The sequence below is a fragment of the Drosophila tropicalis genome, unplaced genomic scaffold (genome assembly GCF_018151085.1).
Source record: "Drosophila tropicalis isolate 14030-0801.00 unplaced genomic scaffold, ASM1815108v1 contig_158, whole genome shotgun sequence".
In the NCBI taxonomy this organism is placed as follows: domain Eukaryota; kingdom Metazoa; phylum Arthropoda; class Insecta; order Diptera; family Drosophilidae; genus Drosophila; species Drosophila tropicalis.
This window is the reverse complement of record NW_027172602.1, coordinates 6291482-6315138: the sequence shown is the minus strand read 5'-3', so window position 1 is coordinate 6315138 and position 23657 is coordinate 6291482. Positions and strand designations below refer to the sequence as shown.

The 23657-nt window shown below is 36.9% G+C and overlaps 8 protein-coding genes and 1 non-coding gene across 12 annotated transcripts; 4 read left to right on the top strand and 5 right to left on the bottom strand.

The window, feature by feature from the left end:
* Positions 1 to 50: 50 nt before the first annotated feature.
* On the bottom strand, positions 51 to 1028 carry Arfrp1 (ADP-ribosylation factor related protein 1). Its single transcript, XM_068297789.1, has 3 exons — positions 867 to 1028; positions 522 to 774; positions 51 to 456 (listed from the first exon to the last, which is right to left on the bottom strand). The coding sequence occupies exons 1-3, from the start codon at positions 957 to 959 to the stop codon at positions 200 to 202; spliced, it is 603 nt and encodes a 200-aa protein (XP_068153890.1). The 5' UTR covers positions 960 to 1028; the 3' UTR covers positions 51 to 199.
* A 229-nt stretch (positions 1029 to 1257) lies between these two features.
* On the bottom strand, positions 1258 to 3141 carry LOC137582951 (nucleolar complex protein 4 homolog). Its single transcript, XM_068297750.1, has 4 exons — positions 2912 to 3141; positions 2069 to 2846; positions 1462 to 2000; positions 1258 to 1400 (listed from the first exon to the last, which is right to left on the bottom strand). Exons 1-4 carry the CDS (start codon positions 3068 to 3070, stop codon positions 1284 to 1286), a joined length of 1593 nt encoding a protein of 530 aa, XP_068153851.1. The 5' UTR covers positions 3071 to 3141; the 3' UTR covers positions 1258 to 1283.
* Positions 3142 to 3215: 74 nt separating this feature from the next.
* On the top strand, positions 3216 to 7302 carry Stt3A (catalytic subunit 3A of the oligosaccharyltransferase complex). The gene is made up of 6 exons (XM_068297738.1): positions 3216 to 3561; positions 4192 to 4520; positions 4609 to 4998; positions 5072 to 5359; positions 5604 to 6080; positions 6350 to 7302. The coding sequence occupies exons 1-6, from the start codon at positions 3471 to 3473 to the stop codon at positions 6902 to 6904; spliced, it is 2130 nt and encodes a 709-aa protein (XP_068153839.1). The 5' UTR covers positions 3216 to 3470; the 3' UTR covers positions 6905 to 7302.
* Positions 6126 to 6213, top strand: LOC137571955 (small nucleolar RNA Me28S-U3344). Its single transcript, XR_011031503.1, has one exon. It is a non-coding gene; the product is annotated as a small nucleolar RNA Me28S-U3344 (small nucleolar RNA).
* Positions 7303 to 7362: 60 nt separating the features above from the next.
* On the bottom strand, positions 7363 to 11387 carry Cbs (Cystathionine beta-synthase). 2 transcript variants are annotated; one of them, XM_068297773.1, is made up of 5 exons: positions 11130 to 11387; positions 10613 to 10880; positions 9029 to 9261; positions 7927 to 8968; positions 7363 to 7864 (listed from the first exon to the last, which is right to left on the bottom strand). In XM_068297773.1, exons 3-5 carry the CDS (start codon positions 9249 to 9251, stop codon positions 7564 to 7566), a joined length of 1566 nt encoding a protein of 521 aa, XP_068153874.1. In that variant the 5' UTR covers positions 9252 to 9261; positions 10613 to 10880; positions 11130 to 11387; the 3' UTR covers positions 7363 to 7563. The 2 variants fall into 2 exon arrangements, with proteins under 2 accessions (XP_068153874.1, XP_068153865.1); XM_068297764.1 differs by lacking the exon at positions 10613 to 10880 and having other exon boundaries at positions 11130 to 11384.
* A 1389-nt stretch (positions 11388 to 12776) lies between these two features.
* On the bottom strand, positions 12777 to 14193 carry Mgstl (Microsomal glutathione S-transferase-like). Of its 2 annotated transcripts, none has more exons than XM_068301305.1 (2): positions 14043 to 14193; positions 12777 to 13184 (listed from the first exon to the last, which is right to left on the bottom strand). In XM_068301305.1, exons 1-2 carry the CDS (start codon positions 14169 to 14171, stop codon positions 12858 to 12860), a joined length of 456 nt encoding a protein of 151 aa, XP_068157406.1. In that variant the 5' UTR covers positions 14172 to 14193; the 3' UTR covers positions 12777 to 12857. The 2 variants fall into 2 exon arrangements, with proteins under 2 accessions (XP_068157406.1, XP_068157396.1); XM_068301295.1 differs by lacking the exon at positions 14043 to 14193 and adding an exon at positions 13391 to 13588.
* Positions 14194 to 16861: 2668 nt separating this feature from the next.
* LOC137584832 (uncharacterized) lies at positions 16862 to 18986 on the top strand. Its single transcript, XM_068300406.1, has 3 exons — positions 16862 to 16915; positions 17739 to 17862; positions 17934 to 18986. Exons 1-3 carry the CDS (start codon positions 16862 to 16864, stop codon positions 18149 to 18151), a joined length of 396 nt encoding a protein of 131 aa, XP_068156507.1. The 3' UTR covers positions 18152 to 18986.
* On the bottom strand, positions 18633 to 21620 carry Ntf-2 (nuclear transport factor-2). Of its 2 annotated transcripts, XR_011033511.1 has the most exons (5): positions 21401 to 21620; positions 20857 to 20928; positions 20681 to 20779; positions 19872 to 20097; positions 18633 to 18990 (listed from the first exon to the last, which is right to left on the bottom strand). XR_011033511.1 is itself a non-coding variant. In XM_068300417.1 (4 exons), exons 1-4 carry the CDS (start codon positions 21506 to 21508, stop codon positions 18877 to 18879), a joined length of 393 nt encoding a protein of 130 aa, XP_068156518.1. In that variant the 5' UTR covers positions 21509 to 21613; the 3' UTR covers positions 18633 to 18876. The 2 variants fall into 2 exon arrangements, 1 of the variants encoding a protein (XP_068156518.1); XM_068300417.1 differs by lacking the exon at positions 19872 to 20097 and having other exon boundaries at positions 21401 to 21613.
* Positions 21621 to 21857: 237 nt separating this feature from the next.
* Positions 21858 to 23455, top strand: LOC137586616 (zinc finger protein 501). The gene has a single exon (XM_068302719.1). It carries the CDS (start codon positions 21937 to 21939, stop codon positions 23344 to 23346), a length of 1410 nt encoding a protein of 469 aa, XP_068158820.1. The 5' UTR covers positions 21858 to 21936; the 3' UTR covers positions 23347 to 23455.
* The last annotated feature ends 202 nt before the right edge of the window (positions 23456 to 23657 follow it).

The following is a 23657-nucleotide window of genomic DNA, read 5'->3' as shown; positions in this document are numbered from 1 at the left end:
GAAGAGGTGACTCAAGCAACAAGCAATTCCGCAACTGACTACGCCCATGATTTTATATAGCTGTATATAACTTCTCTCTTATTTGTTTTAATATATGTATGTACATCGGTTCTATCTAATAATTGTTAATAAGAATTTACAAGAAACTAGAAAATGCTTAGGTAAGGTAAACGTATTAATGGGGCGAAAAATGATTCAATCAATCATTTTCACGAGGTGGTCGTACTATGGAATGTCTTTTGATGGCTTCCACCAGCCATTTGATACCCTCATCGACACCTTCACCATTAAGTGCTGATACGGGTATTGTAAGGCAATCGCGTTGTCCAATCAATGCACCCGCTTGCTGAAATACTGGCTTAATTTCACGAACTCCCATCACATCAGGTAGATCTTGTTTGTTGGCTAATATCAGCAGCGGCACGCCAGACAGCAGGTCATTCTTAATCATCTTATCTGTGGATAGAGTAAATCAATTGATTTATGAATGGAAGGAAACAATAACTTGAATCTAAAATTACCAAATATTATTTTTGACTCTTCCATGCGCTCTCGATCGTTTGAGTCTATCACATAGATAACACCATGAGATTCCTGGTAATATTTATCCCACAATGATTGCAACTCTTGTTGTCCACCCAAATCCCAGAAATTCAGGCGAACGCCAAGCACATCGATTGTACCAATGTTGAGGCCAACTGTGGTTGTTATTTTTGTCGGATTTAAGCCCTTGTAATTCTTGGTGAATTTCGTCTTCGCCGCCTCCAGATAAGTCTAAAGAGTTTGATTGAAATTGCAATTAATAAAAGGCAGTGCAGACGTGGCCAAGTGGCCAATAAATAGCTAATTCCTTAGTCATTTCTAACCGTTTTGCCAGCATTATCCAGGCCCAAGATTACCACACAGTATTCATCTTTTTGTGTTAAATATTTATAAAATCCATGTAACAATGTATACATTTTGTTTTGTGTTTTCTTTAATTTTTGTTTTTGGTTTTATTGCCATTTACATTCACGTTCAGTGATTTTATCACGTTCGCAACCAAACATCTGGTATTTTTGAATATTTTTTGCCCCTACGGTCACTTTAGCCACAAATGGCGGTTATGTTTGAAAAATACAAGTCACTTCAATTCATGGTATAATCGGAGAAGTAGCAGACTTTTTTTTCTAAAAATCTTCGGAACTTCGCTCGAATATTAGCATAATATTTGCCACATTTTTTACTAAACCCAGATACAAAAAAAAAAAAAAAACCTTGAAGACTTATCTATTTATTGTAAATTATATAAAGTTCCAGTACTTGGTAACAATATCTTGTTTAGGTAGTGCAAAATTGCTTGGACGATCGTAATGAAGCATAAACTGCTTAGCTTGCTGCTTGACCTCATCATCGAACAACTGCAAACAAAACAAAAACAAATTTAAAATAAACAGTCACAGGAATATCAATGTCTCTTACATCGCAGGTTCTTCTTTCCAGTAGAGGACCCAAATCGAATTCCATAACAGGCAATGAGGATTGGGAGACAAACCGAGCGGCTTGGGCTACTTCGGGAACAGCATGCTTCTGTAGCAAAACCATTTCCCACAACGAGCTCTCTAATGCTTTCGATTTTATCGGATTCCTCTCATTAATGTCATAGGGATCGACTATTGCCTCATTTGCTTCAGCGGGCGTGGCACGAATTAAACGCTGCAGGCCCGTGTGGCGTAGCAATAAATTGCAAACAAAACGTATCATAATTAATGCATCTTCCGGGGATGCACTAAGAGAAAGTCGAGCCAAGCGTTTAACAAATGCGGCCACCAAATTCTCAGGTAAATGTGTGGAAGTCAAAAAAATGTCAGCCAAATAGAAAAGGCGGGCCTTAAACTTATTGAAGAACATACGGGGATAGAACATGTTATAAAGCTTCTCATATACGTCCGGATAGGTAATATTCTGTTTTTGCATCAAAGAAAAAATGCCTTGCAAGGCCAACAGGGCAATGGCGCCGTCTGTATAATTGGAAAAACAAATAAGCAATAAGTAAAAATAGAAGGCAATTAACTACATTTCTACTTACCAAATTGATGCAATGAGTCCATTAGAAAATCAGTTAACTGTATGGGATCCTCCAAATGTGGCAATATTCTTTCCAAGAGTACAACCAAAATTTGTCGGTGGATTTTCTCATTATTTAAGCCAGTAGAAGATGCTATCTTCAAAATGCTTTGCCAAATCAGATTTAAGTCCTGACGGCCTTTTTCATAATCGAATTCAAATTCACTTGATTTCACATGATACTGCTGATCATTCAGAACTGATTTACCCATATCTAGCAAATTGACAATTGCCAAATAATTAAGAACCTTGTCTGCGAGATCACCTGTCGACTCCACCGGTGATAGTTGTGGCAATATTTGAAGCAGATTTTGTAGCACATCCAAGCAGCGGGCATATTTTTCAAAATGCTTCAGTGTGGGCGTGATCTGTGTATGGTCAGCATTGATAATTGTGAACAATATGCTATGCAGGCGCTTTAAAGGCCAAACATCAGTATTTTTGGATTTCGAATTTGATGAAATTGGATGTTTAGCTTCGACAGCTAGCAATTGCATGGCGACTTTAATGGACATTTCAGCTGCTGCTTTAGAATCCGTGTCGGTAAGGAAGTTGAGCAAGTGAGCCCAGAACTCTTTGTAGAGGCTCAGGCATTTGGCATGTTTGTTTTTCGCCTTGTGTTCTTCCTTCTTTTGAGGCACGTGCATCGCATTTCGTTTCAACAAATTCTTGAATATTACCTCCAACACCAATATAACATCGGAGGCCTGTACGTATAGTTGCTCATTATCGGTTAGTTTCTGTAGTGGTAATTATAAATTAGCATATGCCACTTGATTAGGAACTAGAAGTCGCATATTCATACCAACAAGTCCAACAGAGTTTGTATTGCTTGTGTATCCAAGCTGGTGGAGTTCAATATTTCATTGGCCTTGTCCTGCAACATGGATAAAGAGAGCTCTACCCTCTGTCTCTTCTCCGTCTTCGGTTGCAGTTTCCCTGCTGCTTTCGATGATTTCTTCATATTTCAAATCTAAACACAAATAAGTTACAAAGGCATGCGGCGGCTGTTCTAGTGTCTGGCAACCCTGTATGGTATTTAGGCATCCCAGACTTGGCGAATATTCAAAATCACCCAGAGTTACCAGATACAGCAATGATAAATATCGATATATATCCTATCAAATTTGCCTGCCACGAATTAAGTTTTTTCTTCCGCCTACGATTTATGCATATTTGCACTAAATTATAATTGGCAAAGTTCTTATACCGCTTATAGGAGCGGTCAGGTAATGTTTTTAACCATCAGTTTGTGCGGGTTTTGGTTAAACATTTGGTAGCAGTCGTGTTGCAATCGGAGCCGGCGTAAGTGAAAAAAGCAACAAAAACAACAACAACAACCCCGACGGAGACCGACCGGCATCATGATCTTAGCCATGGCCAGGGACCTTTTAACCTGGGAGAAGCAAGAACATCTGGTTAAACTTATCATATTAATAACAGCTGCAGTTCTATGTGAGTAGTCTTAAATGGCTTCAATTGATTTGCAAATTAAAAGTCTTAAGTGAGTGGTTGTAAGCCGTGTCGAAGTTCGCATACCCTTTCAGTTGATTAATTCTTAGATCGATAATTGGTATGGCAAAATTTAAAACTGTTTTATCCAAAATGCATGCCTTTATCCAAGGCATCAATAAAACAATGCAAAAAACAATTCGATTTCCCGTCAATGACTTATTAATGAACAATGCATAAAAGCACATTCTATGTATAAATTGTTCTCAGATTTAAACCAAATCAGACAATAATTTAATTTCCATATTTAAATCATATATTTATTTCCTATTTGACACAGTTCTTGTTTTGTGTTTTTTTGTGTTCTTAAAATTTTTATCAATCCTGATTTTTAGAAAAGTATAAAATAAAACCAAACAATTGGAATAGTGTGACCAGAAATGAAAAGTCTAGAAATGATAATTTGATAATTGTGATACCAGTGAACTAGTTCTTTGAGCGATCGTTCCAAAAACGGCGAGAGGGCAACAATTTAAGGCGAAATAATTCATTTCGGGCGAATTGGGCCATGTGGTTTTTTACATTTTAACTTCGTTCTTTTTTGCTCGTTCTTTATCGCTTTGCTCTTTGCAGCGTTTGCCACGCGCTTGTTTTCAGTGCTGCGTTTCGAAAGCGTGATACATGAATTTGATCCGTATTTTAATTACCGCACCACGCGGTTTCTGGCCGAGCAGGGCTTTTACAAATTCCACAATTGGTTCGATGATCGCGCCTGGTATCCGTTGGGCAGGATCATCGGTGGGACCATTTATCCCGGTCTCATGGTCACATCCGCCGCTTTGTATCGGATAATGTGGCTATTGAACATAACCATAGATATACGCAATGTGTGTGTATTCCTGGCGCCATTTTTCTCATCACTGACCACATTGGTCACCTATGCCCTAACCAAGGAGATTCATGTAAGTTGGGATATAATTCTTAAGGATGAAATCCTGATTTGTGATTATGTGTGTGTTTTTTTTTTTTTTTTTTTTTTTTGAAATGCAGAGCACAGGAGCTGGCCTGGTGGCGGCTGCCTTAATTTCGATTGTGCCTGGCTATATCTCGCGATCTGTAGCTGGTTCCTATGACAATGAGGGAATTGCCATCTTTTGCATGCTATTCACATACTATCTGTGGATCAAGGCTGTAAAGACTGGTACCATTTTTTGGTCGAGCCTTTCCGCCCTGGCCTATTTTTATATGGTCTCTTCGTGGGGTGGTTATGTCTTTCTTATCAATTTGATACCTTTGCACGTGCTTGCATTGATGGTGACGGGACGATTCTCGCATCGCATCTATGTAGCATATAGCACCCTGTATTGTGTTGGCACAATCTTATCCATGCAGATATCATTTGTTGGCTTCCAGCCCATCCAGAGCTCAGAACATATGTTGGTAAGTATATCATGCAAAAGAAAATTGTCGTATAGTCTTCTAAGAGTCTTTTCTTCCTGCAATTTTCATTTAGGCATTGGGTGTTTTTGGCCTCTGTCAGATACATGCTTTTGTTGATTATTTGCGCTCACGTATGCCGAAAGATCATTTTGAATTGCTCTTCAAGACGCTCGTGTCAAGTGTATTGACTATTGTGCTGGTTGTTGGTACCTTGTTGACTATCACCGGCAAGGTATCGCCCTGGACTGGACGATTCTATTCACTGCTGGATCCATCATATGCCAAAAATCATATACCAATTATTGCATCTGTATCAGAACATCAGCCGACATCATGGTCATCCTTCTATTTTGATCTGCAGGTGTGTTTTATATCTGAGAGTTTATATTTCTGTGATTTCAACCATATTTTTTTGCTGATGAAACCATATACGATGCGTATGAGCTATGCGCCTTAATGCATTTAAATGATTACATAGCACTTTGATCGCTGATACAAAATGTGTCGCATTCATTTACATCATCTTTCATAAAAATGGCTTTTCATTCAAATTTTCTTCTCTTATATTTAATTTTCAATTCTTGTGAATATGTTTATTTTGGCAGATTCTAGTCTTTCTCTTTCCTGCCGGCCTTTACTTTTGCTTTTCACGCCTCACCGACTCGAATATATTTATCATCTTGTATGGTGTGACAAGCATTTACTTTGCTGGCGTTATGGTTCGTCTGATGCTTGTCCTTGCGCCAGTGATGTGTGTACTTTCGGGCATAGCAATTTCCCATCTTTTGGCCAAATATATCAGAAGTGTGGATGCCGGCGGAGCAGCCAAGGCAACAGAAAGCAAGCGACAGCATAAAAAACTGGAACAACAGAGCGGTGGTGTTAAAAGTGAGGTGGCCATCGGATTTGTGGGCATAATCACATTGATGCTAATCGTATATACTCTACACTGTACATGGGTTACCTCGGAAGCGTATTCGTCACCCAGCATTGTGCTAAGTGCTCGATCCCATGATGGCGGTCGCATTATATTTGATGATTTTCGTGAGGCCTATTACTGGCTGCAGATGAATACTCCAGAGGTGAGTTTTAACTTAAAAAAAAATTGATGTTGATACAAAATGGACACTTAAAATGATGAATACTATATGTAATTCTTGATAGGAAGAGTATGAAACATAATGAGTACTACCAAATCAGCTGATTACTTTTACTAAGATTGATGGCATTGAACGAAACGAAATGCCTTTTAACAGTCTTAATGTCCAAACCAATAAACCTTACGAGACTTAACAAAAGTATCGCAAATTGATTTTGTTATTCATTCGTTTGTCTATCTCTCTCTTTTAAGGATGCTCGAATTATGTCTTGGTGGGATTATGGCTATCAAATAACGGCTATGGCAAATCGTACTATTTTGGTGGATAATAACACTTGGAATAATACTCATATCTCACGAGTTGGCCAGGCCATGGCATCATCGGAGGAGAAAGCATACGAGATAATGCGAGAATTGGATGTAGATTATGTACTAGTCATCTTTGGTGGTCTAACCGGTTATTCATCCGATGATATTAACAAATTCCTATGGATGGTACGCATCGGTGGCAGTACAGATCGCGGTGCTCACATCAAGGAGAAGGACTATTATGCGGCCAATGGTGAATTTCGGGTGGACAAAGAAGGCTCACCAACATTACTCAATTGTCTGATGTATAAGATGTGCTATTATCGTTTTGGTCAAATGTACACAGAGGGCGGCAAGGCTCAAGGATATGATCGTGTCCGAGCGGCGGAAATTGGCAATAAGGACTTTGAGCTAGATGTTCTTGAGGAGGCCTATACGACAGAGCATTGGCTAGTGCGTATCTATAAAGTCAAAGACTTGCCAAATCGTGGGGTCTAAAATGATATATACCACCAGACCGGACCCACCACCCACATTTTATTTGTGTGTGTGTGTGTGTGCGTGTCAGTGTTGTACATTAGCTCGCGCTCTCTGCATCTCTCCCTCTCTCTGTATGTCTTTCAAAAACATATTGCATTTGGTAATCTCTTACTGAGTATTATTGTTGCTTTCTCTGTCGCCTGTTTCAGCTGACAATAAGTCGCATTTTAGTTTAGTATTTACTTTTAAAAATATAAATTTTTTTTTTTAATTCGTATGTTTATGTAAATGAGCTAAGAATGAAGGCGTAAGAACAAAAAGTGAATAAAATTTATGAATGGAAAATAATGTAAAAGTATTGCCAAGTATATTTAAAGGAATAAATTGATAATATGCTGGACAGGATGAAGAATAAATTTCGTTCTCCTTTTTCTCTGTTTACGTAAGAGGTAAATGAAATGAATAAGCTTGAATAATTCTCATTTTATTTCAAAATTTAGTGACCTGTTACTGTCTTTTGTTTTATTGAATGAGCAATACGTATATATGTACTTATGTATGTGTGTGTGTGTGTGTGTGATAAATGTAAATGTTTTCACTTTCTATCTTATTTATTTTTGTATGCAGATATTTTTGAGCCCACATCGCGTGCCTGTCAAGTTATATCCATATAAGTGCTAATGCTTTCCATTCAAATTGGTGCCATTGGTTTTGGCACTGCCATTTCCAATAAATGCAATCACATCCAGTTTTGTGGCCAGAGCTTTTAGCTCTTCTTTGTCGCTTGTTGAATTGGTTCCAAAGATCAGTACACATGGATCCACTTCAAGAACACGAGCAAGTTTACCCAGAATATCTGTTTCATTTAGACGGATGACACGTTTATTCAGAGCCTTTGTGGCGGGATCCGTGAGCTGACGATTCAGGCTGACAATCTGATTGATCAAAGTGTCCTGGCTGACAACGCCCAGTATAGAGCTGCAATTAATGAAAGGATATGGACTTTAGATGTGCAGTGTAAAGCCGGGATGTCTGCTTACCTATTGTCCTCATCGGTTATGGCCAACTGCTGAACTTGAAGCTCCTTCATGGTCTCTATGGCCGTACCCACTGTGCAATTGTATGGTAGCAATTCCTGGGGTTGCTTAAGTTTCAATTCGCTAATGGGCACAGACCACCACCAATGATGATGCTCGTTGACAGGCTCTTTGAAGCCCCTTGCCTCCATCCAATTGTCCGAGACGAATTTTGTCATGTAATTTCTAATGCCATCGGGCAATATGACCACACAACGTTGACCGGCCTTCAAAGTGCGGGCATGCTGCAGGGCTGCAGTCATGGCACCTCCGCTGGAGCCACCACAAAGGAGACCTTCCTCGGCATTAAGGCGTCGGCTCATGGGAAAACAGTCGGCATCACCGATCTTTGTCCACACATCGATGGTCGATGCATCGTAGACGGTGGGTGGAAAATCATAGCCAATGCCCTCCACCTCATAGAATTCCACATCGCTGCGATTCAATTCCTTGGGACGGGCCAACACTGAGCCAAATGGATCGACACCAACAATTTTACAATTCGGCGCCTGTTCCTTAATCTTGCGACCAATGCCGCTAATAGTGCCAGCCGTGCCAGCCGAAACGACAATCATGTCCACTTTATTGTCCAATTGCCAAAGGATCTCGGCTCCAGTGCCATCATAATGGGCCAATGGATTGCCCGAGTTCCTATACTGATCCAGCACAATTGAATTGGGTGTCTCTCGCTGCAGTTTCTGGGCCACATAGATGAGACCTTCGGGTGAATCGTATGGCGCCTCAGTTGGTGTCCTAATGATTTTGGCACCAAGGGTACGCAACGCATAGACCTTCTCATTAGACATTTTCTCGGGCATCACAATGATGCACTTGTAGCCCTTGACAGCAGCGGCCATGGCCAGGCCAATGCCCGTATTACCAGAGGTTGGCTCAATGATTGTATAACCAGGCTTCAATAGACCCTTCTCCTCGGCATCCTGCACCATGCGATAGCCAATACGATCTTTGACCGATCCCCCTGGATTCAAGAACTCACATTTGGCATCTAAAGCAGAGTAAAGGGAATAAGGACCCTCCAGAGACTATATCCTTCCAGACTACTCACACATTTCACACTGTATGCCCTCTTTAGCTGGAATGTTATTTAGCTTAACCAATGGCGTCATTCCAATCACATGCAGAATATCGGGTGTTATCTTTTGCCTATGGGCAATCTCACGTTGAGTATGTGGCGTCTGTTCCTTGGTCCCCAAATGCCATTTACATTTCGATGGCAGCCCAGGATCAATAAAATCCGCTGGCCTCTCATATGGCTTAGTTGGCGGCATTATGTATTATCTGTTAAGAAACGAAAAGAATTGTCATTACGTGGCGATAAAGTTAATTGTTCAAAATCGAATTGTTTACTTGAGATTTCTTTTTTTGTTTTTTAGTTCTAAGACTCATGGACATCTGGCAAACTGCAAAACTAATTTCATGGCCGAGGGGATCAAATGTTATCAACTCTCTGATTTCGTAATTGTGAATTTCTGACTATGACGTGAGAATAATTTTTGCAAAATCATTTAAACAGATTGTACTTTATTATTATCTCCCATATCAGAACTATTAAAAACCATTTTCGAACTGAAGGATTGTTCAAAAATAGACTGAATTGAGATAATCAATCACCTCATTATAGTAAGGAGTGCCAATTTTCGATCTAGGTCTTAAGTTGGCAGAATCATTTAAATCATATTTGAGTTAAAGAATTGAATAAGCAGGTTACGATAAAGGTTTAAGGCTCGAAATAACCATAAAATTGTTTTTGAATTGAGTTAATTCAGTTGGAAATTATAGAATCATCCTTTTATGGAATAACATTATAGTTTGTTTTAGCCATTAGACAATAAGCAACAAGTTTACTGTGACAAAATTGCTTTCAAGCCATTGTGCCGGAAGGCAATTTTCAGTTAATGTCTTGTCCGATAACGGCCTAAATGGCAAATGAACGGTGAATGACGTCTTGACTGACTGTTGGCTAGAGGATTATGGGTCAGGTGATTTTTATGGTAAGCATATCATTTCGGTTATACGATAAAGTGAAAATCACTTTCCATATTTTATTAATATTGGATTTTATTTACCAAATAAGACTAAATTTATTTAATGGCAATCATTTTTTTTCAAACTAAACCAATTTTAATCATTTCAAATTCAATGTTTTTCCGAAATAAGGGAAATTTTGGGATAAATATCAGATAAATAAAAACGGTTTTGATAATACCAAAATGGCTAAATAATAGTGAAGAAAGTTTACTCTAGAACCTTTGGAAATTTCTCTGGGCAAAACAAAATGTTGTCCTTTAACAATATAAACCAATCAAACAATTCAAAAGTGTTTCATTGTTTTTTAAAAATAGGATTTATCGACTTTTTTCTATTATTTTAGTCAATTTACAGGACGAGAGATCCCTCAGAATTTCGATACATTTTGCCAGTCAATTCTTTTTGTAACTATTTATCTTTTTATTGCATACATTACGGGGCAAATATACGGTATTTAAAATGCCTCTAGATCCGACAGAGTTTTCAAAACTTTTTCACTTTTTCCAATTCAATGAAAATTTGTTTATCTCAAAATTTGTTAAATAATTTTGCGGACCAATAAAAATATGAGATTTTTGCTAATTACATGCTACATACTTACATAGGTCTATTTGTATTCCAAAATATGAATGAAAAATATTGAAAATGTGTGTTCCGTGGGTTTTCTCAGTAAAGTTTTGCCAGAAATTAAAGTAAAGTTTTCGATATCACAAAAAAAGTTCTTGGTATCGGTATTTCCAAACACCTGGCCGGCAAAATATTAGAAATTTTGTACATTTGTGTGAGTTCCAAGGCCCACCCTAATGTGTGTTTGTGTGTGTGTGGAAAAAGCGGAACAGAAAAAACAAATGCCAACACGCGGTTCTTTCCTAGAAGAATATTGTACGTACAATGTGTGTGTGTGTGTTTTTTTTGTTGTTCTAACCAAAAGTCTAAGAAAGTAGCAAGAACATTTGAAATTTTTTCCAACTCTAGTGGTGGGGGAGGGGAGGGGTGTAAGAATTCCTGTTTTTCCTGCCTTTCATACTTTAGGTTATTTGCGTGCAATGAACTTGAGAGTTGCCAACAAGAACATGGAACAAAAAAGGATAACAGTTTTTTTTTATTTTGTTACTTACTTGAGGTGGCTGGGGGATGGGTCGTTGAAAAACTGATATTTGTTCAATAAAATGTTAAATAAATATGATTTTATTGTTACTATCTCTCCACTGATTTGTGTTTTTTGTTTTTTTCTAGGAGCCACTTGACCGACGAACCGCCACGATGCTGCCAACGACAGCAACTGATATGAAAAGCGGAATTAGATTTTGTTGTTTTGTTGGTTTGGTTTGCTTTGCTTTGGCCTGGCCTGGCCTGAGACCTGCTGTTGAGACTGGGGAGAATCCGAACTGAGCGCCACCGAAAGCGAAGTGCTAACCAGAAAGAGACAGAAACACATTCTACACACTACTCTCTCTTTATATATATATGTACATATATGTACAGTATGGATGTATTTATAAATGTATGCACGTTATGTACACAGAGAGAGAGAGAGCGGAAAGCACAATATTTAATACAAATAAAAAAGAACCGGTGTAGGAGACCAAACCGAAACGAAGCAAGCCCCATTTACACTACATCAAGCAGTTGATAGTTTTAACACTGCTTGATGGAAATGATGATAGATATGGGAGAATCAGTTAGGAAAAGAAAAAAATTTATAAATAAATACATTTCCTTTTTTGAGATTAAGAGAAGATATTACAAATATTATACTTGAAAAGGTCACAAATTCCAGTGAATTTTTGGAAATTGCTTTATAAAAACGGAATGAAAAGCAAGATAAAATGGATGAAGGAATAAAATGGAGAAATCTCTGCTTCTTTGCATTAATTCAATGCATCTCAAAGGAAAGGAAAGGAAGGGCAGTAAATTTTATGGCGAATCGATCGAAACTCCCAAAGAGGGATCTAGTAAAAATTTCCTTTTTAAACAAAGAGTAATCTGTAAAAACCGTGAATACATTTTGTGGGTCCTCTTAGATTCGTCATATTTTCGTTCCTTTTCATCTTCATGGATCTATTGCATACTTCAATCGACATATATACTTATAATCCCTGATATCCAGATCGGCTAATTTTGAAATCGCCGATAAAGATTTCTTTAAAATTAAAATTTGCCTTTTTCTTCAGACTATATTTTCGGCGATTCTTAACCGATTTCAAAAAGTTATATATCAATTAAATCGGATTTCAATATACTTTTAAATGGCATCAAACACTTGAATATTTGGAAAAATTAATTTTGACCCAATTTTTGCAAAAAATCGTGATGTATACATCATGATTTTTCGCGAAAATCGCTAAAATTTAAGGTTTCGATATTTTAATGCAGATCGAAAGACATTATTCTAACTTGAAAATAAAGACATGAATTTTTGAAATACTCCAAAAATTGACTTAGTTAGAGCTTCATGAAATTGACGTTTATGGGAATATTTTGCTCTTCTATGGCATTTTTCGTCTCGCTTGAAAAAGAACACTAACTAATTTGAATTACAGGCAATTGAATTAAGAATTAAACTTTTGAGCATTAAAACGAGATATTACTTTCGAAAATCGGTTAAGATTTGACCAAGTTACAGATTAGCAAAGTTTAGTTAAGAGTGAAATTTTTGTGAATGAATGAATCAATGCATCAAATCAATTGTTCAGGCTCGTATCCTTCCATATAGATAATCCGTCACTAATATCCAAATATTTACATTGTATGAAATGAAACGCTTCTTTGTTGAAATAAAAAAAAGATATCCTATAATCAAAACTTCACAAAATTACAAGTTGTTAACAATTTGTTAATTGATTTTAAAAGGCTGCTGTTACAACCACCTGGACGGCCATGTAGATGGTAGCACCGTAGGCAGCAAACCAGGAGAGAGCACGTGCCGGTTGGGGGACAACAACCACGGCATAGACCAATGTGTGAACAATCCGAGCAATGCCCACAACACGGAACAGTGTGATGGCCAAGAAGGCCGATGGGTTGGTCAATGTGTACAGCAGGCCAATGATAAAGAAGGGCAATATATTTTCCAGATCGTTGCGGTGAGCACGACGCACACGTTCTACATTGGGATCATCGAATTTAACTTTCAATTTGGGCGACATCAAGTCCTCGGGATTGGCAAAGGTCTAAATATGGAAATGAATAGGGGAAAAAAAAAACAGAAAACAAAATGATAGATTTAAATTATGCCAGGTTTTAGCTTTCACCTTTAAACTAATCAGAAGAGGAAGAAACTTTGAACTCTCTTCTTCCATTCACATGCATGTGTATGAGTTTATGTCTGTGTCTGTGAGTGTGTCTCCCATTCCCACCCTCCGCTCATTGCACAAACCTTTGTCCTAAAACGCTGTGAGGCTGTGAGTAAACTCATTCCCAGAGTTTTAAGCACCAAGACTCCAGTCCAGAAGACATAGGACTTGAAAATGGGATTACTAAAGTTTAAAAGTTGCCCAATTGAAGTCATTTTGGGTTTATGTTTTTTTCCACAAAACTGTATTCTGCCTCGTCCAGATGCCCGTTAAAGTTAAACTGTTGCGTGTATCGTTTAGCTAGTTGTTTTTTATACCGCACTTTCGCTCAAAACTAGCTTTCTCTCTCTTCCATACTCTCGCTCTGCTGATAAGCAAAACATTGAGTACATTTTGTTGGGGGAGACGACTTACAAATTACCCTGTACAATAAGCTCGTGTTGCAATGTGTGTGCATGCCGAAGTCGATACGAAGTACATTCGAAAACAAAGGAACTCTCTCTCTCTCTCCCCCTCTTAACAAATATAATACATATATGACTAATATTTAAACAACTTTCCGCGGTTTAAAAATAATTCATTCGACCCGTTGCACTCTGATTGCAGGGTACAAGAAAAGCTCTATCTCTCTCTCTCTCTCTGCCTCTCTCTAAGCTTTTAGTGAGCAAACTCGAAAAACTCGCGTCATGATGACCCGCCTAGAAGAAAAACATGAAAAAAGAATTAAGAACTCACCGATGTTATGAATCGCATAAGTCCGGCTAAAATGCTAAGGGCAAACATTTTGAATAGCAATATCATTGACCAGCCCAAATAGCAACGAAACACCGCATTATCCCAACTGATCAGTTCCGAAGGCAACATTCTGAAAGACTGAATTCTAATCTAACTTTCAATATGACTATCATCTGGTCTCTAACGTCTAACGTCTAACAAGTTGTGTGTTTATAAAAATGCATATTTTATACCCCCCTTATTGAGGTCGATCGATCGAGGGGTATATCAGCTAAACTATTCTAGAATGTTGACATAGGGCTTTCTTTTTGTTTGTGTGTGTGTGTGTTATCAACAAAATAGAGGGAACCGGGATAAGCCGGATAAGACAAGTGCGAACGGATATCAGAACGATCTAATGAGAATTTTGTTCAGGTTCAGTAGAATATTGATCGCTTTTCCCAAATCTAAGTCCACGGAGTTGCTCTTCTTAGAGTTTTATACTAAACTGAAAACAAGTAAGATCTGTTTAAAAGACTTTATTGTAATATACTTGTACTTATAGGTGCAGCAAGTACTCCATATCATCTGTTCTAGCTATTAAAACTAAATGATATACGAAAGTCAACTATTACTATAATTACCAATAGAATTGTCAAGTTGATTTTGCCCTTCATGCTCGTGTTGTTCAGTTTGTTATATGTACATACATATGTACATAGATGGAAATCTATTTAAAAAAAAAAAACAACAAACTAAACTGGAAATAGAATTTTCCATACTTGCATGTTTACTTGTCAATCTTTGTAGACGCAATGAGATTTTTTTTTTTTTTTTTTTAAGGTGCGATCCATATACCTATGTATAGGAGAGATATGCATCTTTAGTTTAAAGAAGATGCATTTATTCAGGATTTTCCAGGCAAATGAAACCCATTTCTAGTGACTTCTGTTCTCACCTAAAGAACTAAAACAACTTGAGACAAAATCTTAGCTCTCTTATAAAGAATATTTTACATTGAACATGGTGGGATAGGTAAAATCAAAAGACAATCTAAAAAGCCAAAATCAGTTGACAGTAGTTGTGGATCCCCAAGGGGATTCCCCCTAAATGCTTGATATATGTCGCTCAATAACAGGCATATTACCTTGATGCTATTTCATTTTGTTTGCGTTCTGTTCATAAAAATATGAAACACACCTTAGCAAAAAAAAATATATATATATATATAAAACCAGAGAGACTTTAAGATATAAACAAGTTGGTATAAACATTCAATTAGATAGTTGCAAAAACATTCCTGAGACATTTAGATCTGTACTTTAAATGCCTTTTCGTTTACCTCTCAAATTAATCAAAAATTATTGATTTATGTTGTCTGATCTTTTATAGATTCAAACTTTACATTTTAGAGCAATTTTAGCAAATTGGCTGACTATTTACTATGTAAAACAATAAAACATTGAAATGTTAACTAAATTGGGAAAATTTGCCCTCATAATTATGCTATAGAAATTTAGAAAAATGGCAAATGTCATTCTCGTGAGGTTCAATCTCTTTAATATATGTAATATATGTACATAAGAAGGCACAACATTTTTAAATAGTTTTAACAATAATTGAATTTGTAGACTGCCTACTTTAGGGGACAATTTTACCCAAATTTTTATATTGTTAGATCTACCTTTGGCATTAAATCATAATTATAAACCTGCAGGGAGACTATGTATATTCATTTTGCTTATGAGTTTTCAAGGGTTAAGGACATTAAAAACTAAAACCGCGAAACCGAGCAATTCAATTTGCTTAGATCCAATCCCAAAAGAAACAAAGAAGTCTTAACTGCTAAAACAAATTGCATTTACTAAAGTATTTTGTTTATCTAGATATTTCAACATTTGCATGCCTGTTCGTTTTTCATTTATCAATTTCAACGTTCTCCTCAAAATCTCACGAACTTTATTTTCAGCCATTAGCCTAATCATTAGATGAGGCAGCAAATTGGAAAACAACCAATTTTATAATCCGCCTGCCAAGTACTTATGTGTTTAGAAATCCAAGGGAATAAAGAGCTGCTGTGGGTGGACGGCCCCACCCACTGCAGCCATATGGTGATCTGTTTTCATATCTACATACATATGTAAATCAAGTTCCTCTGCATTAATCAAGTGCGTGGTCCCCAATGCTGGTCCAAGTCTGAGGGAGGCCAAGTGTATGCCCTGTACAAAGGAAAACGCTATGCGGTGTCCACTCCACAAAAGAACGAAAAATCTTCTATGCTAAACGAAATGATGCAGACTTAATTAATACCTATTAGTGGAAATTGCAATCTAAGAAGATTCAAGGAAGGATCTACTTGAATCTCTTCCACCTTCCCCTAAGATATGCAAGCTGGACTCCCCTTAGTCAGAGGAGTTAAAGATGTCATCTCAGCCATTCAAGTACTTGGATTTTGTCCACTTTGGTATACCCAATTTCGAATAGGGTATACCAAAATACATCAGCCTATTTCCTCTTTCCACTCACAAGCTTCCATAAAGTGTAATTAATTAATATCGCGCTCAGCAAAAAGCATAATGCACAAATTTGCATCACTTTTTGTTCATTGTTTCGTTTCGTTTTGGTTTTTTGGGTTGGGTCCATCATAATCAGTGCTCGGAAGATCAGTTTGCGTTTTGCCTTCGCTGTGTCTACAACCAACAAACAAGTTCAAAAGAAGCCCTTTACAGCAATCATATATACATATATATACCTATGTATATATCATTTATCGCAGAATTGTTGTAAACAAAGTTAACAAAATAATACAAAAAAAAAAAACAAGCCAAACTCTCTATAAAATGTCTCACGGTGAACGTAAAGGTCGACTTAATCTGGTTAAATTTTTGGAATTGGTAAATTTTAAACTCATATACCAAATAATTTAATTTAATTTTCCTGTTTTAAAAACTATGTTGGATACCATGGAAGAGATAGTATACTAGACAAAATTTGGTGACATCAAAGTTCAATATAAAATATAGAAAAAGTTTTTTAACTTTTGTTATTATAAGGACAAGGATTTCTCAATTATAATCTCGTCATTTTTAAATCCATTTGTTTTTCAAAATACTTTTTGAATATATTGTATTACATGTCTATAAAGAAGCTCTCTGTAAGCTTTATAAACAAAACTTTATATTCATAAAAACTCATCTTTCCTATGAAATAATTTCATTTTAAAAGCTATCTGGACATAACATTTTTAGAATTAAGTACTAAAAACTTAAAGGATTTGGGATTAAAGGCCATGAATATATCTTTTGTTTTAACATTTAAGAAAATATAATCAGAATTTCAATAACTTTTTATTATAACTATTTCAAGAACTTTTTACGATTGAAATATTTTTATTTTCTTATAAAAAAGGATTGCATTAAATCAGAATTTGACTCTGAAATGAGTAACCAAGCAAAATTTTATTCCAAAATGAGTCGTTTTCGACAAAACCGAGCTAAAAAAGCAGTCGAAACTGTTTTATGAGTAGTTTTGGCTTGAATAAGAATATCTTCTAACATAGTAGTCATTTATGATCAGTGATCAGAATCAAAATAGAAATAGAATGCTGAGTATTATTACTATATTAAGACTATGCCAAAAAATTTCCTTACTATTTACTACGTTTTCGTGTAAATTATTTCTTAATTACATATTTTATTTTTCTGTTTTTGGTTCTAGGCCTTTGCCACAGCATGTTTAATTTTGCATTTCTATAGTTTCAATGATCGCGATATAATGACAGCATTTCTGGCAACTGGCACATTCACTGGCTATATCATTGTGGTCTTGGGTGTATTTGCTGGTAAGTTGCACTCTCAGTGTCATTCCCTTTACCATTTTCCACTAAAGTCTAACTGTATCTCTGTCATCAAGGCGTCTTGATGCGTGCACCCATACACAAACGGATTGACATATTCTTTAGTGTCCTGGGCTGTGCCCTCTTTGTGGCTAGTGGCGTCTTCATAATCGAGGCATGGGAGTTCTCTTTTCGTACACGCACGAGGGATTTGGCCCTGATCAAGGCCTCGCTGGCCATTGTCAATGGAGTATTATTTGGTTTCGATGCTATATTCACATTTCGCGATAAGTAGATCAGCAATATGATCTTTTAACAAATTATTAAGGAATTTTATGATTATGAAAAAAAAAACTGACGCATTTTATTTTGCGCATTACATTTTTTTGCGCTTTTTTTTGTTTTGTTTTTTTTTTTTTTTTCTTTTTGTTTGCCTGTTTCAAGCATAGTTTTAAGTGCACACCTACACAAACATATATACATACATCAGTTTAAATAATTTTTTTTTTGTTTTCTAAAATTTACATTTTAAGCGTGTGTGTGTGTGTGTGTTTTTTTTTTTTTTTTTACAAATCAAACAAAAGGGCTTAAATGGAGCAGAGATGGTCGCTTCAATTAGTGGTTGACATAAAAAATAAAGAACGGATTGACGCTCGATTTGTTAGTTTTTTTGTGTGTTTTTGTCTTTTTTTAAATAGTGTAAAAGTAGCATTTAATTTCTTTCTATGTATTTTTCACTTTATGCTTCATTTATTTAATATTTGTGTGTGTGTGTGTGTGTTGTGTTTGATTTTTATTGCTGATAAACGTGAGAACATGATGCGCCTCTGATTTACGGATTTTTTGTTTGACTTTTCGCCGAATGACATCGTCTTTCCATGCTATTTGAGATGTGTCTTCGTCTTGCTCCTCGTCGTCGTCGTCGTCGTCGTTGTTGTTCTTGTTGTTGTCGTCGTTATCATAGTTCTCATCATATAGGCATATATGTAGATATATATATATAGAAATATATGTTTTTCCTTAGGCAGAATTATGTATGTTAAGTCGGAAAATATCATGAGCAACATAAAAGGTTCCAGCATTGGCCTTCAGAACAAAAACTTGAGAATAGGCATGTGGCGGATCGTCATCGCACTGCAAAATGAATGACAATTAAATGAGTTACAATCAATAAAAGGATCGATCCATAGCAATAAAAGAAATATGATAAATAATTAGTTAGGATAACATATTAATAAATAAAGCGCAAGCGTGTATAAAATAATAAAATGCTTAATGCCGCTCGATTTTTAACCAATATACAATTTGCATATACAGAGTCAAGGCCACGGTTACATGATAAATGTCAGCCTGCTGGAGCTTTCACTGTACGTTTATTTAAGCTAAGATCACAGTGAGACGATATCGGCCAATAATTAAAAATGTCCAAAGGAAATCCAATAGAGTTCAAAATTAAATGTTGTAAAAACCTCAGAATTATATATTTTCTTACAAATAAAGAGTATTAGATTAGAATTCTTCTAAAATGAAAAGTCGTTTGCCAAAAAGTATAAGGTCTTTGCCTTTAATCAATTAACGACTAAAACACGCCCTAATCACAAATGCTGTAAACTGGATTGGATTTCAGTTGGGTGATGGGGAGGTGGAAGTTCACTTTTATAGTTTAAGGAACTGAGAATTGTTGATATGTAGACATGAGAATCTGAGTGATTGTGTTCAGATGATATGCATCCTTTAAATTCATTCATATGATAGTTTAAGGTTCTTTTTTTGCATTAATTTCGCTCAAACATAATTTACACTTATTGTTAGTGATAATTGTTTGAATAATCGAACAAAACAAAATCCATGCGATAAAAGGTAAGGTGAAACATATTAGTTTAAGTGTTTTTGTTTTGTTTGTTTTAGTAGTATTGGAGAAGAGATAATGAATGCAAGCCAAAAGGATTGAGGCAATGGTTAGCATTACTTATGAATTCATGTTGTTGTGTTTGTCTAACAAAATTCGCTTTTACTTGGCCTGATCGTTGGGCAACAGCAGCTGGCATTGGTGATAAAGTTGGCGTCATTGTTGGTTATCGTTAAGGAGAAGAGATTTGATGATTGGCATTGGCATTGGACATTGTCGAGCTACACATCGTGCAGCGACAGCCTAAAGATATCGTGCTCTACAAAAAAACTACCACTGACTGGCTTGAGCACAAATGTCTGTATATATGCATGCGGTTGATCCTCGTCGGTCTGCATTTACATCAAAAAAAGTATTCGTTAAGAATCAATTGAATACGACTTAAGTTAATATTGTACTATAGTCTAAGCACAGCCATAAATTTGAGACAATATTTTTCAGTCAAACAATGAAAAGAAAAAAAATATGAATTTACTGATATCCCAAATCAATCATACTTTCCATTAGAATCAGATTATGAAATAAAAAAGTTGTGGATCGATCACCTTGATCAGAGAAGTGAGTGAGATGGCATGCGTTTAACTTTGCGGCTAAGTAGTACAATTAATAAGCATTGAATTTTCTTTAATTGCCATCAACTTCAAATTTCAACTTCTCCAAAAGTGCCAACGATAATCGCAACAATCTCGCTCACCCAAAATTTTATAGAAAGTTTTAGGGCAAAACATTTCGGTGCCATATTAAACTATTTATCACTTAAATCACTTAATAAGTAAACTATTGCCAAAAGATTCTCTTCTTTCTATGTACATACAAAACTAAGATTGTTTGCAATTTTAAAAAATTCAACTAAATAACAATTTGTTCTATAATTTCACAATTAAAATTTCAAACTTTAAGGGATTTTATGCATACCTGAAGTCGTCCCAGGACATTGATTAGGACACCGCCGTCAAATGTGGGCTGCGAGTCGACAGTTGTGATCACTCGAGAGATTTTTTGAAAACTCAAACTCTGACGCGTATAAAGACACAAAGAAATGCACAAAATAGTTGAATTGAATACAAAATTATGCCTTATGAGTCACTCACCTGAACTTTTTCTAAAATTTTTGGTGCTCCCTGGATTTGATGGCCTTCGAAGGTCATGAATGAATCTGTAGCCTAAATAAAAGAAAAAAACACAAAAATATAAATACATATATAAAATTATATACATATATGTATGTACATATGTACATATGACTGACCATGTATGTACATACATATGTATATATGTATGGACATGTGCTGCTAACAACCAAAGAGGAAGGTTCGAGAAGCACCACCAACATTAAAAGATCATTTTTTTTTTTTTTTTAATAATTTGGCGCGCTATTTTTGCAAAGCATCATCATAAAATTTCTCGGAAGGTTTTATAAAACGAGCAAATTTTTGGTTAAGCAAAGGGCGTCTTTCCTTTATCAGAAACAAAAGATATTAGAGTACACAACTCAACGGGGCTGGGGCGTGTGGGGTGTTCTGTGGCTAGGACCAGGATGTCCCACTCATGCTCCAAATGGTTTCTATGCAACATGTTTCTTTTTTTCTCTCTCTCTTTTTAGTCGAATGTAGATGAACGGGAAAAATTACTTACGCTATAGAAGTTAACCACGTTAGCTCGGTTCGCCGGGTCATCGAAAATACTATAGTATTGTTGGACAAATCCCTTGCCGATATCTTCGTACTGCGGATTTAGTGACATAGTGAATTATTTAGTTACTATCCGATCAAATGAATAAACTCAAGAACGTAGGAAAAAAGGAACAACCAAAACTATTGTCGACTATCGCAAGAGTTCTAGTGTTGCCAGACTGACATTTGCTTGCACAGTGCTGCCACATCGATGACTTTAAATCATTGATAAGAAATGTTTACTTTATTTAAAGCTTTTCATTAGTCCTCTACGTGCGTCTGCTTTTTATATTTTATCCTGCACCAATTTAGAAGGATTTTGTGGTGTATGCAATTCGATTGTTGCAACAAATTCCTGTCTATCGAACCATCTGAAATACAACCACCCACGACGGGGTTAACAACTATTCGATAGCTGAAATCAGCTGGATCCAACGATCGCAAAAGGAAAAACATTTATATATTTGTTTGTGCCTTAGGTGTTCGAGCCATAGAATAATGTTGACTTTAGCAAATTTAGCCCAATTGTGTCGAATTTGTCTACGTCAACTGCGGGAGGCGGGGGCCGTCTGCAACGATCAGAGCCGGGAGCTTAAAAGCATTAGCAATCCTCAATTTGTGGCTCTGCTGAAACAGTGCCTGGCTATCGATGATGATGCACTGGATGTGGACGACTGTAAAAATTTTCCCCATGCCATCTGTGCCTTATGCTATAAGGCCATTGATTATTTTGTAGAATTGTGTCAAGCGGCCAAAGCCAGTGCCGTGACATTAAGACAGCTGAAGAAGCAGCAGGACAAGCACATTGGGAAAGAGTTGGTTGAAAACGTGCAGATATCAGGAGAATTGGAAGTGAAAGAAGAACAGATGGAGGAAGTCCAGCAACCACAAGATGATTTTGTCGCCAACACGCAGGAAGACAAGGAGGATGCAAAAACAGAATCAGATGCGGATGAAATGGAAATGGCATTAGACGAAGCGATGCAGCAGCAGCAACAGCCATCTGAGCTATCCATGCAAATGTCCAATAATAAACGGAGGTCTTTGGCCTGCAATCAGTGTGGAAAACAAGTCTATAAATTGCCCTATCTGGAGGCCCACATTCGTAGTGTTCACGAGGGTCATTCAAAGCCATTCCTTTGTGTTCTTTGTAAGAAATCCTTTACGCGCTACGAACAGCTTCGCTCTCATATGCGTAATGTGCATCCGAACTCCAGTTCCAAGCAGCAAGACCATCAGTCATTGGACGAGGAGCAAGACCAAGTGCAGCGTTTGATTTGTTTGCATTGTAAGCGCAAATACAGCACGAAAAATGCTTTGGGAGAACATTTAAAGCGCCATGCACAGCATAAGGAGCACATTTGCGAGCATTGCGGCGTAGCCAAGGTCACACGCACGGAATTGCTAACTCATTTGCGTATCCACAATCCAAGCTGGGAAAAGTTTAAGTGCCAACAGTGTCCACAGCTATTTCGTCATAAGTCGGCCATAAGTCGACATGTGAGAGTAGTTCATGAAGGTCAGCGCCGCTTTCAGTGTGCCCATTGCGAGAAACGTTTTGGAACTCATGCGTCCCAGCTAAGACACGAGCGTTTACATACTGGACAGTTGCCCCATCGCTGTGAAATCTGCACCAAGTGTTTTCCGGATGGCGATCGGTTGACCGCACATATACGAACTCACGACCGAAATTTATGGCCTTTTTCGTGCATGCATTGTGATAAGCCATGCGTCACATTGCAGAATTTGGAGAGACACCAGCGAAGGCACAGCAGCAAGAACCAACCACACATTTGTGCCAACTGCAATCGGTCTTTTAGCACAGATGAGATGCTGGCCAATCATAAGCAGGAAGCATGTTCTACCCAGGAGCAAAAACTAATTGCAATCAATGAGAAGACAGCCTGAGTTTTGTTTACACATTTTTATACACGTTTATATATACATAAATACAATTGTAGTTTGTACCTGATAAAAATATCCCAAAAATATAAATTCAATTAAATTGTTCAACATACATATAGCATTTAATCACAGAACTCTAAAAATGTAATATTTTTTTTTAAATTCTGGCGGCTAACCCCCATTGCTCCGATAATGTCGATTACGATAAATTTGTTTCGATAACGTTGATAACGATAATCTTGCTCCGATAACGTCGATAACTCATTTACTGATATTTGGCGGGTAAAAACCCATCGATATCGCGATGGTGCAGT

Bases quoted from the DNA above. Each gene is read 5' to 3' on its own strand.
- LOC137582951 (XM_068297750.1), bottom strand. From the start codon at position 3,070: ATGAAGAAATCATCGAAAGCAGCAGGGAAACTGCAACCGAAGACGGAG. The intron at 2,847-2,911 runs GTATGAATATGC...TTACCACTACAG, and splicing joins AAACTCTGTTGGACTTGTTG to AAACTAACCGATAATGAGCA. The intron at 1,401-1,461 runs GTAAGAGACATT...TTTTGTTTGCAG, and splicing joins TGGAAAGAAGAACCTGCGAT to TTGTTCGATGATGAGGTCAA.
- Stt3A (XM_068297738.1), top strand. From the start codon at position 3,471: ATGATCTTAGCCATGGCCAGGGACCTTTTAACCTGGGAGAAGCAAGAA. The intron at 3,562-4,191 runs GTGAGTAGTCTT...TGCTCTTTGCAG, and splicing joins AATAACAGCTGCAGTTCTAT to CGTTTGCCACGCGCTTGTTT. The intron at 4,521-4,608 runs GTAAGTTGGGAT...TTTGAAATGCAG, and splicing joins CCCTAACCAAGGAGATTCAT to AGCACAGGAGCTGGCCTGGT.
- LOC137584832 (XM_068300406.1), top strand. From the start codon at position 16,862: ATGTCTCACGGTGAACGTAAAGGTCGACTTAATCTGGTTAAATTTTTG. The intron at 16,916-17,738 runs GTAAATTTTAAA...TTTTGGTTCTAG, and splicing joins TGGTTAAATTTTTGGAATTG to GCCTTTGCCACAGCATGTTT. The intron at 17,863-17,933 runs GTAAGTTGCACT...TCTGTCATCAAG, and splicing joins GGTCTTGGGTGTATTTGCTG to GCGTCTTGATGCGTGCACCC.
- Cbs (XM_068297773.1), bottom strand. From the start codon at position 9,251: ATGCCGCCAACTAAGCCATATGAGAGGCCAGCGGATTTTATTGATCCT. The intron at 8,969-9,028 runs GTGAGTAGTCTG...ACTCTGCTTTAG, and splicing joins GGGCATACAGTGTGAAATGT to ATGCCAAATGTGAGTTCTTG. The intron at 7,865-7,926 runs GTAAGCAGACAT...CATTAATTGCAG, and splicing joins ATAACCGATGAGGACAATAG to CTCTATACTGGGCGTTGTCA.
- Arfrp1 (XM_068297789.1), bottom strand. From the start codon at position 959: ATGTATACATTGTTACATGGATTTTATAAATATTTAACACAAAAAGAT. The intron at 775-866 runs GTTAGAAATGAC...CAAACTCTTTAG, and splicing joins TGGATAATGCTGGCAAAACG to ACTTATCTGGAGGCGGCGAA. The intron at 457-521 runs GTAATTTTAGAT...CTCTATCCACAG, and splicing joins AGAGTCAAAAATAATATTTG to ATAAGATGATTAAGAATGAC.
- LOC137586616 (XM_068302719.1), top strand. From the start codon at position 21,937: ATGTTGACTTTAGCAAATTTAGCCCAATTGTGTCGAATTTGTCTACGT.
- Mgstl (XM_068301295.1), bottom strand. From the start codon at position 13,522: ATGACTTCAATTGGGCAACTTTTAAACTTTAGTAATCCCATTTTCAAG. The intron at 13,185-13,390 runs GTTTGTGCAATG...TTCCATATTTAG, and splicing joins CACAGCGTTTTAGGACAAAG to ACCTTTGCCAATCCCGAGGA.
- Ntf-2 (XM_068300417.1), bottom strand. From the start codon at position 21,508: ATGTCACTAAATCCGCAGTACGAAGATATCGGCAAGGGATTTGTCCAA. The intron at 20,929-21,400 runs GTAAGTAATTTT...TCTTTTATTTAG, and splicing joins ACGTGGTTAACTTCTATAGC to GCTACAGATTCATTCATGAC. The intron at 20,780-20,856 runs GTGAGTGACTCA...TATACGCGTCAG, and splicing joins AAATTTTAGAAAAAGTTCAG to AGTTTGAGTTTTCAAAAAAT.